This window comes from Suricata suricatta, chromosome 10, assembly GCF_006229205.1.
Source record: "Suricata suricatta isolate VVHF042 chromosome 10, meerkat_22Aug2017_6uvM2_HiC, whole genome shotgun sequence".
In the NCBI taxonomy this organism is placed as follows: Eukaryota; Metazoa; Chordata; class Mammalia; order Carnivora; family Herpestidae; genus Suricata; species Suricata suricatta.
The window spans coordinates 51,342,225-51,358,018 of record NC_043709.1 but is presented as its reverse complement, the minus strand read 5'-3'; the positions used below and the strand labels follow the sequence as shown (position 1 = coordinate 51,358,018).

Sequence of the window (15,794 nt, the reverse complement as noted above, 5' to 3'; positions counted from 1 at the left end):
CTTCTGGTGAGATTCTAGACAAAACCTCGGACATTTCCTGTGGAGCCTGAAAGAAGCGGTGAGAGAGGAGGCGGAAACCCAAAGAAACCCAAGGAATGAGGCTTGCGCATCTGGGCCCGTGTGAGGAGGCCAGGCCCCTCCGCTCTTGCTCCCTGCACGGGGCTCCACCAGGTGCAAAGCTTTCTCGCCCCCTCCACGGCAGAGCACGCAAAGCCTAGCGGGAGTTGAGAGACGCTCAGCCGGCACGTAGGCACGTACGAGGGAAATGACAAATCCTTTCCTGCGTTTTCTCCCAAAGCTGGAGAAGAAAGGAAGCTTTGCTAGTGTTTCTCCAAGAGCCTGCCACCGGCGCCCTCACGTGGTGTGGACGTCAGACGGCTCCGCGCCCAGCGTGGAGCACTGGTGCCCTCACCCATACACCGGCTTTGGCATACTGTGACTCACTGCTTGATACGTGTGCCCCCAACCAAGTGGTGTCCTGAATTATATGACTAGGTTTTTAACTAAATCATCCCTCGCCAAGTGGACAACAGGTTTTTAAAAAAAAAATTTCTGCATAGAAATTGATAGAAAAGGTGACAAATAAGAACATCTTACTCCAAGTCATGATAATCTCGTCATATTTGACAACAGTAATAGTCATTCTAATCAAAAGTATCTGACATGCTCAAAGAGACAGATGAAATACGGAATTCTACTTGTTATTGTTAATGATGAATTCTGCCTTGAGATATTAGCTGATGGGGACATGAAGTCTTTGCTCTTAGCAGGACAATAAACGAGTTGCCACGGGAAAAATACAGCAACGCCTGGCATTTAATAAAAACCCCACGCCTGGCAGCTGTTGTTATTTTAAAATACTGCCTTTTCATCTTTATTGTCTTTAAATTATTTTTAATTTAATATATTTCTATAATTACTAAATAAATGTATGGATATATAGCAGTATAGTTACCTACATTAAATGAACAAATATGTTGGGGATACATACTCAAGAAATTGGCATTTTTTAAAATAATTTTTTTAACTTTTAAATGTTTTATTTATTTTTGAGAGAGAGACAGACTGTGAGTGAGAGAGGGGCAGAGAGAGAGAATCCGAAGCAGGCTCCAAGCTCAGTGCTATCAGCACAGAGCCTGACGCGGGGCTCAAACCTACGAACAGTGAGATCATGACCTCAGCCGAAGTCGGACAGTTAACTGACTGAGCCACCCAGGCATCCCTAAAATAATTTTATAAAATGTTTTTTTTTTTATTTTCGAGAGAGAGCATGTGCGTGTATGCACACATAAGCAGGGGAAAGGCAGAGAGGGAGAGAGAATCTGAAGCAGGTTTGGAGCTGTCAGCACAGATCCTCACCTAGGGTTTGAACTCACAAACTGTGAGATTATGAACCGAGCTGAAGTCAGATGCTTAACAGACTGAGCCACCCAGGCGCCCCTCAAAAAACTGTCTTTAACTGATGGTTTGGAGATTGCTACTCTAGAAATAGTTTTCAACGGAAACAAGTGGTGTCCCCTTTTAGCTGTCTTCCCTGAAGATAAAAGTAACTCTGCTCATTTGACACGAGTCTTCCCTTCCCTACACCAAACATATGAACATATGAACAACAGGAAGTGAGTACCACAAAGGTGGAAATCCCACTTTGAGTTAAATCCCATGGCTGATTTTACAAAAGGCTTAATATGAGCACAAGATGTTCCTGCCTCCCTCCATTCTCCCTGCCAAAGGAGGGTGACTCTCTCCTGTTGGGCAGAGTTCTTCTCCTTCCCCACTCTAAGCTAATATGCAGCTTGACATCCATAGTTTCTGACCAGTTTTCAAGGTATCACAATGAAGATGATAATTCAGAGTCTAAAGGATGTGTTTGAGGCATTTCATCCACAGTGCTTGACAGAAGTCTCTAGTTCTGATCCTCAGGGTAACACAGCAAAGAGAAAGAGAATGACCAAGCACGTGCAGGAAACGTGACAAACTTCATGAAAGTCATTGCTAGGGCCCAGCCTCCACTGCTGTGAGCTTGGCATCATGCCCCTGCAGCATGCTGGGTTTCTTACCATACCTCGTTCTGACTAAATTATTAAGATGTTTGTTCCCCAGAAGGAAAGAATGCTTAATTTCATATACTGAAATGAGGGCTGCTTCCTCTTCAGGATCTGACTATAGGAAATGCAGATTTCTTGGTTTCAATTCCTCCATTTTATGAGACAGTAAGATGTAAGATACATTTAGGAAGTTTGGCTTTTGTTTCTGGATGGCAAGTTAGTCCTTCTATGAAAGTTTTATTTTAAGAATATTTCATTAAAAATTCTTTATTCAAGTATAATTAACAGTGTTATACTTGTTGCTGATGTAGAATATAATGATTAAACAATTCTACACAATACGCAGTGCTCATCAAGATAAGTGTACTTTTAATCCTCTTTATTTCACCCATTCTCCCCATCCACCTCCTCTCTGGTAGAACTCCAAGTTTATTCTCTGTACTTGAGTCTTTTTTTTTCCAGTCTCTTTGTTGTTTGTTCATTTGTTTTGTTTCTTAAATTCCACACATGAGTGAAATCATATGGTATTTGTCTTGCTCTGACTTATTTCACTTAACGTTATACCATCAAGGTCCGTCCATGCTGTTGCAAGTGTCAAGCTCTCATTCTTTCTCATGGCTCAGTAGTATTCGCTTGTATACATAGACCAGCTCTTCTTTATCCACTCACCTATCCATGGAGGCGTGGGCTGCCTTCCTTTCCTGGCTATTGTAAAGACACTGCAATAAACACAGGAGAGCATGTATTTTTTCGAATTCATGATTTCATTTTCTTCGGGTAAATACCCAATAGTAGAATTACTGGATCATATGGGAATTCTATTTTTATTTTTTTGAGGAGCCTCTATACTGTTTTCCACAGTGGCTGCACCAGTTTGCATTCCCACCAGCTGCACACGGAGTTCTTTTTAGTTCACATCCTCACCAACACTTGCTATGGTTCTGTCCCATTTTATTTTTTGCATTCTGTCCCATTTTATAAACACTACTAAATAAATATTAATTTCTGAGAGCTAAGACATATACACTTTGTGACAGTTTGGGTTAAGTTGTGTTTCGTTTATTCTAGACTCAAAAACTAGCTCAGGAATGTTCTCAAATTATTATTTAATACATCAAAAACCTCCCCCTAAATTAGGTTACAGTAAAAGCATAAGTAATGTGAAATAATATTGAAATGTGGCTACAAAGTCCACTATTAGAACAACAGGTAATATTAACTGAGCACTTACTACATGTGAGGCACAATAACACTTTTCATATTTTTAGTCATTTAGTTCAAACTCTGTAAGGTAGGAGCTAGTATCCCCATCTACAGATGATAGAACAGAGGCATGGAGAGGTCAGCTCATTTGCATGAGGTGACTAACATCTAGTAAGTGGTGCACTAGGATTCAAACTTAGACACAGATCATTATTCAGAAGGCTTTTTCTTCTTGCCATGGTCTCATGCAAACAATGGTTTTTCTAGAAGTTAGCAAAAAAAGTGGATGCTCAGGACATTAAGATGATAAACCATTTTGTTTCTGTTCTGTCCTTCACCAGATTAACAGCCGTTATCCGGTTTCTGAGCTGATGGGAGAGAGTGCTAAAATCACTTCTAAATCGCAAGAGAAATCATAATAGAAATGAGAAGACATGTAGTGCCAAACTATATTGAAATTGAACACATCGTTAGGAGTTATTCCTCCTTTCTTCTAGCCTTTTCCAAGGAGGTTTCCTGCCACTTGTCAAACAGCTGTCACTGGAGCTCAGGCTGCCTGGGTTGACTCCAAGCTTTATACTTTCCATCGCTGGGCCTCAACTTCCTCGTCAGTAAAATAAAGGTGACGACAGCACATGGATTCATATGATCAGGTTAAATGAATCAATACTGGGCAAAGGACCAAGATCAGTATCACGTCTGGCACAGGACTGCTGAGTACTGTACTTGTTAAAAAAAGAAAGAAGAAAGATTCTCAAGGGGTTACCACTCTTGCCAGTGTTCTTCCCATCTAAAGCTGTGGGGAAATCAAATTACAAGTCAAACAATGAGAACTTTCCATCTCAGCACCACTTGCTTTCCTTTGGCTTTACGACGTGCCACAGCGGCGGGGGGAATCTGTTGCGGAACCAAGCTGGACTTGCACTCCCGGCCACTACGGACATCTTGGACAGACCTGGTCTTCACGAAGGCAACCCCACCAAGGAGAGAACTGCAAAGTCACTCTAACTGACAACAGCCTGGTTGTAAAGTCACCTGTCTTAGTCACTGGCAAGAGTTCTTGTCCCTGAAACCAAAAGATAAGAGTTTTGAGAGAAATCACTGTGCTCCTGCTTCAGAAAATCTAAGGGGATAAAGAGAAAGGTTATGTTTTCTTGACTTGCACAAGATGAGGATCTTAACTAAGGAGGGAAAGTTTACCATCATAAATACAATGAGAAAAATACAAGGCTCCTCCTCCTGTTTTTTATAGCTGACATCACTGCAGAAGGCAGACTGCCAAATGATGGCCAAATATTCCAGAAAGACTGCCACTGTGGAACCACAAGCTACCTTCATTTAATGCTTTGTGGCGTGACGGAATCCTTTTTACAGAAAACAAATGAAAAGAATTGGCAACTCTTCAGTGCAGAGAGTTGAAGTGCCCCCTTCTCATTTCCCTTTTACCTCTCCCTGCCCCAAACCGCTCCTATTTGCCTTGAATTCCCACAGTCCTATCCTCCACAGAGAAAGATCATCAGCTTTCCTCTCCCCTGCTGATGAGCTTGGCCACCGCGTGGACGCAGCCATCTCCTGTTCTTGTAACTGGACACTGAACTAACAGATACTGAAACTACATACGCTGATGTGTTTTGACTAAATTAAACACCAGAAGGGGGTGCTCCTAAGGAAACAGACTTGGAATGCATGTATCCACAGTCTAGACTTTAGCCAGAAACAATCTGTTCCAAACAAGCAGTCAGAGGTAGAGGGGGAGCGTCCTGGGTGCTGCCACAATGCCCTCTGGACCACGGTCAGAACTCAGGGAAGAACACGAGCCTCTTGATACTAAGGCTCTAAGATGACCTCAGGAACTTTTTCTCCCTCTCCAGAGAATTCCCTTAGTATTTTCTTTTTTACCTCATTCCTAGAATGCCCAGGTACTTGGGAACTGAAAAGTGAAGGCGTTTGGAAAGGTTACGCTTTCCCTTGCAGAGGACACAGCGTGGTAAATAAAGACCGCCTAAAACCTCTCAAAGCAAAGAAAGCCGAGTAATGGTGATTAGTTCCTAAAAATCCGGATCTGCTGAATTACAATGCCTTCAGTGGGAGGCAGGTAGGAGGCTGCCGAATAAGGTGTTGCCCTCAACAGCAAGCTTATGGCGTCTTTCCTGAGAGACCATCTTTTGAAAGCGTCTTTTGGAAATGCTAGCACTTAGGTTCTCTTCTGTCCTTGCCACCCACCTCATGTCCCCAGACAATCAGAGGCACAGATATGCTAGGGGGCTTGCACACTGACAGTTACCTACTTCCTGCCTGTGCACGGGATTATGGCTCCTCACATGTAAACTCAGTGTGATCCAGGCACAGGAAAATTCCACCCTGAACTCATCATAGAAAATATCCTTCTCTACTTCATACCCACTTCATCAGAGACCTCAAAATTTCTCCTCCTGATTCCTTAAAGAAATGTTTTCTTCACTGTATCACTAGATTCTAAATTAAAAAAAAAAAAACAATGGATTACTGTTTTACATAGAAGAACACAATAATTCAACCATATCCCTTCACTTTCTTCAGGCTAAAATACTGCAGTGCAGAACACTTTGAAATTCTTTTATCTGTATCTCTTTTAAGTTTTGCAGCTTCTTTCGAACATTGCTTCTTTGGCTCCCGACATATTCCTTTCTATGTAGATGGAATCTGAAATTAATTTGTGGTTTTCTGTAAGGTGCTGTCGTCAAGAACTCAGCAGGCAATGCAGGAACAACACTCCTTCAGTAAATGTCTCGTGGAAGCCAGGAGAGGCAAAACATAGTGTATATTATTTTATCCACCAATTGTTTTTAAAGTTTGTTTTAAAACAGGAGGATTCATTTGACTTCTTTGGCTAAAAGGCCACTTGTACAAACAGGATAAAATAATTTTCTATGCATTGGCATGAGGGATAGATTAAAGTTGCTTTAAAATTTTTATACCAATTAGGAGTGCGTGGGTGGCTCAGCTGGTTAAGCATCCAAGTCTTGATTTCGGCTCAGGTTATGAACTCATGGTCATGAGGTGGAGCCTACTTTAAGATTCTCTCTCTCCCTCTGCCTCTCCTTGGCTTGCTTGCACACTCTCTCAATCAATCAATGTCATACCAATCAGTAGTATCTGTAGGAAGAAAAAATTGTATTGCTTGCTACCCAGCTACCCAGTTGGCACTCAGTGTAAGAAATGTCATCATATATAAACTTCAGGACATTTTAGATTTTCTTCAATCTCCAAGTAAGATGAAGGTGATATAAGACATGAAAGCAGTCTTCTGAAAATGGTTATTTTGACTTTACGAAGCTGACTGGAGGTGAGAGGTCAAGAAAGGAAGGAGAAATGAATCCCATGCGTCATGTGCTACAGAAAGCCTGTGTGTCTTCCTCTTGTCAGCCTTCACTGCCTGTCAACTCTGCCTGCACGTGAAATAACGATGCCATCATCTGTCCTGTTGTCCAATTTCTTGCTTCTAATGGTATTTGCCCATTTTTTCATCCTTATCTTTCTTGGCCCTATCTCACCACTGTGCATCCATGGCAGAGCTACTTCCCCTCTCTGGGGCTCCCCTCTTCTTGAAAGTTCTTTCAGCTGGAAATTCCTAAAAATCTAAGCCTCCCCAGGATGTGCTGAGCTCCAAACCCTTATTTCTACCTTCCTGCAAAACACTTCCACCTGGACTCAGAACTCCCTATCTGCCCATCCCCTCACCTTCCAGCCTGTGCCTGAGCCAGTGGCCCACCTTCCATGACCAGCACCCAGTGGCCGAAACCTGGTGTTTCGCCTCCTCCCTGCCACATGCAGTAGGTCATCGGGCCACTTCTACTGCGCGTCTTCCCCTCACCTCTTTGCAGCCTGCCCCTGCTCTCATCACAGCTGTATTTCACGCTTTCAGCGTTTCTCTCTCACGTTTCTGCATAAGCCAGTCTCCTAGGTGTCCGGCCTCCAGATTCGCTCCCTGAACCTTCCCAAGTCAGCCTTCCCACTGCCCTCATGGTCCTGATTCCATTATACCCTTGTCTAATGTCATTTGGTTATAACTCCAGCTATTAGGACATTAAAGAGCTCTTGTGCATGAACCTGCTTGTTGTCTTATCCTCCTCCAAGTGACCACAGGGGCCTCAAGACACCGGAAGACATGTGTCATGTGCTCTCAGACCAACCTGTCTTTGCATATGCATGTTCCCTCTGTCGAAATCTCCCCTTTATCTTGTTTGCTTGGTTAATTCCTATTTACTTTTTTAAATGACAGCTCAAATGTCACTTTCTCCAGGAAGCATTCCTTCATCTGACCCACTCGTTCTCCTCTGTTGTTCCCCAAACCACTGGTGACTCGTTTGAATCCGGCTTCCCTACAACTCGGATTTTAAAAACCTTTCTTCTAAAGTGCACTCCACCGTGTTGCTGCTGGTTACTGACTCTTTCTCCCTCCTCAAGTCAGCTCTAGGGGGACTGGAACTGCACTGACTTCACCTCCTAATCCTTAAGGCAGACTCAGTGCTCAATACATGTTTGGTGGGTAAAGGAACAGACTCACAGGGAGTAAGGGCCTTGTCTCCTGCGTGCCTGGTGTGCCCTGTTAGTGAACTGTTCATTCAGAATAGAAACTGAAGTCCTGATCCTACCGGATCCCCTCACCCCACTCTCATGGCCTTTCTGACAACATCTCCTGCAATCCAGACATTTTGTTCTCCCTCCTCTAGCCACATGCGCCTCCTTGGTGATTCTTAAGAACACTAGGCAGGTTCCTTGCCTCTGGGCCTTGCAGTTGTCTAGAATGTCAGGAAGCTCTTCCTCCAAATAACTGCATTTGCCAGTCTGTGCCCAAATGTCACCTCATCAGTGGCACCTATTTAACCACCCTTGCACCTCACACTTCCTGTATTCCTGAATCTCTGCTTTGCCTTTCCCCATAGCATTTATTATCTGCCATGGGATACATTGTAATTGTTTGTCTCCCTCAATGGATGTAAGTTCCCTGCTGGCAAGGATTTTAGTCAATTTTATTCCCTGATAAGTACTCGGCATCTAGTTCTCGGTAAGTAGCAAGTGCTCAGTAGTTTATGTGGCCCAGCAAGCCATGGTTTTCAAGATTTTAAAAGCAGTGCCATCAGCAACAACATAACCGACAGCCTAATTTAAAAATGAGCAAAGGACTCACATATAGAATAAGTAAATATTGAGTAAAGAATCCTTGACGTTTCTTTTAAGAAGATCTATCTGGCCAATAAGCACATACAAAGATGTTCAACATCAATAATCATCGGGGCAATACAAAACCACAATGAGGTACCACTTCACACCCATTAGGATGGCTGCTCAAAAACACACACCAGAAATCAACAAACGTTGGTGAGGATGTGGAGGGATGTGGGTTCCAGTTGGAACCCTTGTGCTTTGCTGGTGGGAATGTAAAACGGTGCAGTGTTGTGGGAAATAGTATGGCGGCTCCTCAAAAAATTAAACAGAATTACCCTGTCATCCGGCCATTCTGCTCTGTGCAGACAGGTGGAAGCACTGAAAGCACGACTGACAGCGATCGGTAGACCCATGTTTATAGCAATACTATTCATAATAGTCAAAACACAGAAGCAAGAGTCCACTGATGGCCAAATTAATAAACAAAATGGTGTTATTGTTATACAAACAATGGAATATTATTCAGTCTTTTTTTTTTAAATTAAGTTTATTTTGAGACAGAGAGAGAGAGAGGCAGGGGGAATCTGAAGCAGGCTCCACACCATCAGCACAGAGCCAGACATGAGCTTAATCTCCCAAACTATGAGATCATGACCTGAGCCAAAATCAAGAGTGGAACAGTTAGCCGGATGAGCCACCCAGGTGCCCCTCAGAATTTTATTCTTTATTAAGACTGAATAAGAGGGCACCTGGGTGGCTCAGCTGGTTTAGAGTTCCATTCTCGATTTCAGCTAAGGTCATCATCTCATGACTCCTGAGTTCAAGTCCCGAATTAGGCTCCATCTGACAGTATGTAGCCTGCTTGGGATTCTGTCTCTGCCCTTACCCCACTTACAGGCTCGCTCTCTCTCTTTCTCTCTCAAAATAAATAAACTTAAAAAAAAGAGAATATAATTCTGCTACAACATGGATGAACCTTGAAGACATAAGAGAAATAAAGCAGACACAAAAAATGACAAATATTTTATGATTCCACTTATATAAGATACCTAGAGCAGTCAAATGTATAGAGACAAAAAGTAGAATGGTAGTTACGGGGGGGGGGGGGCCGTGGAGTGAAAGGGGGGTTAGGCCTTAATGGGTACAGAGCTTCAATTTCAGAAAAAAGCTCTGGAGATGGATGGTAGTAATACTAAGAATGTATTTAGTACCACTAAACTGGACAGCTAAAAAAAATGGTAAAATGGTAAATTTTATGTTATGTATATTTTCCCACAATTAAAAAAAAAGGCAGCACATCTCTTGCCTGAAACTCTAATAAATATTAAAGCCTAATTCACATGGCAACTAGAAGTAAAGCTGCTGCACCTAAAGCAAGAAATAGAGGGATGGGATGTGTCCAGTCTGCTTGGCACCTCCGCGCTGCCTCCTGGAACACGGACCCCAGAGATTCAGGGCTCTCTCGGGGGCTGGTTCATGGCTGCATCCTCAAGTGCTTATGCACCGGCTTCATGTTCTCAAGGAAAAGAAGTTAAAAAGGTACTCCTGGCTCCATTTCTAGGGGAACTTAGCATCAAGGAAAAATGACATCATCAACTGGTCTTGAACCAAATGTCAATGCTGACTCATTAAAAATTTTTTTTTTAATGTTTATTCATTTTTGAAAGAGAGAGACAGAGTGCAAGTGGGGGAGGGATAGAGAGAGAGAGAGGGAGACAGACAGACATAGAATCCAAAGCAGGGTCCAGGCTCTGAGCTGTCAGCAGAGGGCCCGAAGCAAGGCTTGAACTCACGAACTGTGAGATCGTGACCTGAGCTGAAGTCAGACCCTTCACCGCCTGAGCCACCCAGGCACCTCCCCCACGCTAATTTTACAGAATCACTTCACAACTCAGTGGCAGGGGAGACTATCAGGGGACAAAGAGCAACATTAAATCACTGGCAACCATACCTAACTCTCATTAATATTTCACATTCTCTGAGCACTTTTCCATACTACCTCAATCCTCCAAACAATCCTATCACATAGGTATGAAGGACAATTGTGTGATCTCCATGTACAAATGGGTAAAGGTACAAATTCAGTGGACGTTATCCACAGAGAATCACGAAAGTGGGACTGACTGTAGGGTAATTGTTTGCATTTATCAAAGATTTATTAATTAAGACTCTGGTTCAACATTTCCATGGACAATTGGATTTCATACTTCTAATATGTCTCTTCCGACCATACTTGGTGGTACTTAGTATTACTACTCCTTTTTATAGAAAACTAAGCCTCAGAGCATAGATATCCTAAAAGTAAACGGTTTAATGAGTGATAGACTGGGATGGACCGCTCGGAACCACACCGTTCCAGAGCCCATGCCCTTACCCACTATTCGTCTTTACTGCCCACATGAGTCCTGGGCTCTGGCTCTTTGGGAAAAGCCCAGTAAGTGCTTGCTCCAACCTTGAACACAAGTGCAACCCATGAGTCTCTGCAGGTCACTGTGTTTCTAACTAAGTTGAACTAGTATGGACAAAATAAATCTGTAGTCTTAGTCTGTAAGTGTAAATGCAACAGGACGCTGTTTGTGACTCTGAGGAAAGATTCCTAGATCCTTTACAATCCTATAAAAATATATATACAAAAATATCCTCAAGACTATTAGAAGAAAAAGTCACATTTGGATCATCTCATTTCAATGTTTCTTTTCTGTAAACTAAATAACCTACTAGTGGACAGGGTCCAGGTTACTCCCTACACTTTTCTGAGGGTTTCTTCAGAACTTTCTGAGGGGGTGCCTGGGTGGCTCAGTTGTGTAGGCATCCGACTCTTGGTCTCAGTGCAGGTCTTGATCTCAGGGTCGTGAGTTCAAGCCCTGCATGGAGCCTACTTAAAAAAAAAGAGAAAGGAAAAAAAATAAAAATAAAAAAAAAAAGAAAGGAAAGAATGTTCTGAGGATATCTGCTTTATTCTCTAGAAACTAAAGAAAGGAGAAACACTTTGTGGTTTGTCAACAGGGCATTCAGTCTGCAGGGCTGCCCATGGGATGCAAGGGCTTTGGGCCAATTAAAGCCAAGTACTAATTTGGAAGAGTGCCAGGCAGAGGCTCCCACTGGACAATGCTAACAGAGAGGCAAGGGTAGGAAGGGGGCAAAGCCATGGCAGGGCTGTACGCCAATGCCTAGGGTTCCTTCCATCCCTCCATCTCATCTCCCTCCCAGAAACCTTGGAATGGCTCCTTTACCATCACCAAACATCATATACACTGTTTCCTGCAACACAGCCTATATATGATGTGCGTGTTTTATTTACTCTCAGCGTAAGAAACCTAATGAACACCAGCTCTTCACACATGTGTCACCTTCAGCTTTGACTATGTGATACCTGGAATACAGACCTGCTAGCCCACTAGCTCTGGGGACGCTGGGGGACACTGCCTTTCTCTCTGCCGTTACAGACCAGGATTCAGCTCAAGCGCCTCACAGCAGGGCCAAATGCTCAGGTTCCCCTCACCTGATAACTGGGGGTGAAGGAGGGTCTTACCGCGTTCTCCTTCAGTTGCAGCCCCTCCCCATTGGGAAGGGAGGACCGTCTCTTGGTGGAGTTTCTGTTCGGGGTTGAGGTAATGGCCCCTGCTTTCTTCTTCACAGTGAGCACCTCACAGCTGGCTTGGTCTTCATTGTGTGTGCTCTTCCCGGCATTGATAACCCTGGAGAAGAAGCCAGAGTGTGGTCAGACAGTGATTTCTGGAAAGCTCAGAGTTTAGTCTCAAGTTTCAGCTGGGGGAGGGGGGGGTCTTCACAATGGACACAAACCTAAAGTCCTACCTAGTGCACAGGACCCTATATGTTCTGTGTCTGAGGAAACTAATTTTTCTACGAATGCAATTACATTAGCACACACTGAAACGTTTACTAAAGCGTTGTTTTGAGCCCAGCTCACCTTCCCAGGTGTCTGAGGGATGTAAGCAACTCCACCAATCCATTTTAGTCAAAACACAGGAGACAGACACTCTGCTGGCAATTACAATGAAGACAGATAGGCAGGCTCGGAGAGTTCTGTTGCCTTTCTCCAAGTGGTAAAGGGCAAAACCCACCATCAATCTTACAGAGAACAAGGCAGTGCAGGAATTTATAGCACACCGTAAAATCCAAAGGAACAGAGAACCACATTTCTCCACCGCCATGCCCACTTTTACTTTACACACACAGAACTGAATGGATCAAAGGGTTATTCTTTTTTTTTTTAACTTAAAAAAATTTATTTATTTTCAAAAGACAGATCATGAGCAGGGGAGGGGCAGAGAGAGAGGGACACATAGAATTGGAAGCAGGCTCCACGCTCTGAGCAGCCACACAGAGCCCAATGTTCGGCTCGAATTCACAAACCATGAGATCATGACCTGAGCCAAACCGGATGCTTAGCTGACTGAGCCACCGAGGCTCCCCTCAAAGGTTTATTCTTTTAAAATTATCTTTGGTCCTTCATTCTTTCTCCTGTAGAATAATACTTGTCACAAGGTGCCATTGCACTAGGCCCTCAGGCATTCTGATTTGGACATGTGACCATATGATATTATAGGCATGTTGACAATGCTTTGGCCTAATTACTAAATGTTTTAAGCAGAGGAATGCACTAGAAGAACATGCCACATTTATATGTATAATGGAAGGCTACTTGGCAATGAGAAAGAATTATCTCTTGCCATTTGCAGCAACATGGATGGAACTGGAAGGTATTATGCTGAGTGAAATCTGAGAAGGACAGAGATCGTATTTTCACATCTGTGGATCCACATATGTGGACCTTGAGAAACTTAACAGAAGTACACGGGGGAAGGGAAGGGGGACAAAATCATTACAGACAGACAGGAAGGGAGGCAAACCATGAGAGACTCTTACACACAGAGAACAAACTGAGGGTGGATGAGGGGGGCAGGGGAGAGGGGAAAATGGGTGATGGGCATTAAGAAGGGCACTTGTGGGGGTGAGCACTGAGTGTTGTACGTAAGCAATGAACCAGGGAAATATATATATAAAAATATGTATATATTATATGTAAATATATATTTATATGATAAATATATTTTATATATAAAAATAATTATATATAATTAATTTAATATAATTAATTATATTTTAAAAAAGAACATGTCACATCATTCATATACCTTTTCCATATGAGGTGACTGCAAACCGAACTCTTGCATTTCAGCATCATTTTCTTGTTAAGTAATTAATTAGCAGCTAAAATAGATTTCCCAAAAGAGAGCTCTGTTTAATTTGCCATTGGCTGTGTTTTCTTTTCAAAATTTCCACCGTGTCACAGTGGGTGACAGGGCGGGTGTGCCGGAGGACATAGAACTCAGAGACAAGGAAAGAAAAGATGCCTTTTTATTTAAGGTGAGACGGCTGGAGATGGCTCTGTCAGTGTGAGGAGGACCTGCGCTGTCAGCTTCGTCTGAAGTGGAAGATGATCCTTTCCCAATACTTTTTCTTTTCCTTTTAAATCCTGAGTCACAGACTCAGAGTCAACTGTAAAAACAGTGTGGAGAGTTTCATGCATCCTTCCCCAAAGTATTATTCACATACACACAGTGTAATATCAAAACAAGCAACTGACACTGATGAAACATTGTCAACCAGGCTGCAGGCCTTAATCAAATTTAACCATTTTTTTACCAAATGGCCCTCAGTACTGAAAACTGCATGGATCTCCAATAATGCACACATACCACAACCGAACAGGAAACAGGGCACAAAAGTGGGGCCTGAGCGCCTCAAGATCTGAGGGAGTGTGCATCGAGCACCCTTCTGCCAAACTCTGAGACACGTTTCAGGTATTTTAACATTTACTTTAAATTCATTCTTTGGGGCACCTGGGTGATTCAGTTTAGCGTCCAACTTCAGCTCAGGTGATGATCTCATGGTTCATGAGTTCGAGCCTCGTGTCAGGCTCTGTGCTGACAGCTCAGAGCCTGGAACCTGTTCCGGATTCTGTGCGTCTCTTTCTCTGCCCCTCCCCCACTTATGCTCTGTCTCTCTCAGTCTCTCAAGAATAAATGTTAAAAATTGTTTTAATAAAAAATATAGCATTTTGAAAAAAATGCAATAATTCAGAAGTTCATTCACATCTGTTCCATGTGAACACAGAAATTTTCCTGGTCTATATATTTGGCATAATAAGGCTTTTCTTGGGGCACCTGGGTAGCTCAGTTCACTAAGCGTCCAACTTCAGCTCAGGTCACGATCTTATGGTTTGTGGGTTTAAGCCCTGCATTAGGCTCTGTGCTGACAGATCAGAGCCTGAGGTCTGCTTCAGATTCCCTGTCTCCCTCTCTCTCTGACCCTCCCCCATTCATGCTCTGTTTCTGTTTCAACAGTAAATAAAACATAAAAAAATTTTTTTAATTAAAAAAATTTTTTAAATAAGGCTTTTCTTTTCTAATTGACTGGTATCTCTTGATTGGAAGGAGAATAATTGTTTGTAAAGACACATTACTTGCAATTACTTATCTATGTTACAGGAAAAAGGCCATACCAGCCATGTATTGTTTCCCCCACTTCAACTTCCTGTATTAATCAAAATTGTTCCAGAATTCTTATTGGGTTTATTATAAATTTCAACTTAAGCATGTTTTTATAAACAAAAGCCTACTTTTACTCATTTTACATATTACACTTCTTTGAGGGGTTTTAAAAAGTAGATTGCTGCTGGGGCGCCTCGGTGGCTCAGTCAGTTGAGTGTCCAACTTGGGCTCAGGTCATGATCTTGCACTCCGTGAGTTTGAGCCTCACGTCGGGCTCTGTGCTGACAGCTCAGAGTCTGGAGCCTGCTTCGGATTCTGTGTCTCCCTCTCTCTCTCTCTACCTCTCCCCCGCTAACACTCTGTGTGTCTCTCTCTCTCTCTCTCAAAAATAAACAAACATCAAAAAAACTTTTTTAAAAAGTATACTGCTGCTTACGGAGTTTGAAATTCGCTGTCCAGGGGACCTGTAAGGATGTGGGGATCTGTGACATCAAATCTGTGACTCTTGCTGATGGAGGAATGGGGTGGGAGAAAGATCAAGGCCTAGTTTTCCGCCTAGCTTCATTCACTCTCTTTCCTTCATGGAGATACTGTCACACGGTTTAAGTTAAAATGTAATTTCATATGGTTTAAGTTACAAAGTGGCTACCTGCACGAAGACTGTTAACATTGCCACACCATGGTGAGCTAAGTAACTTACTCCAGGTTTCACAGGCAGGAGGTGGTGCTCCTGGAAGGCAGAATGAGGTCTAGCATGACTCCATTCCCTTGCAACCCAGCCTCTTCCTAGTACCCCTGGGGACTTGCACCAGCCTGTGGTGGGAGACATGGAGTCAGCATACTGGGTGAGCTCAGTGCCAGGCCAATACGGTTCCTCTTC

The 15,794-nt window shown here is 43.0% G+C and overlaps 1 protein-coding gene across 1 annotated transcript in view; it reads right to left on the bottom strand.

The window, feature by feature from the left end:
• Window positions 1–15,794, bottom strand: part of PPM1H (protein phosphatase, Mg2+/Mn2+ dependent 1H) — a gene marked incomplete at its 5' end in the record, with an annotated part of 260,313 nt that overhangs the window by 141,828 nt on the left and 102,691 nt on the right. The window contains one exon of the mRNA XM_029955458.1: window positions 11,929–12,094. Within this exon, the coding sequence (XP_029811318.1) occupies window positions 11,929–12,094 (166 nt within the window). The remainder of the gene's footprint in view (window positions 1–11,928; window positions 12,095–15,794) is intronic.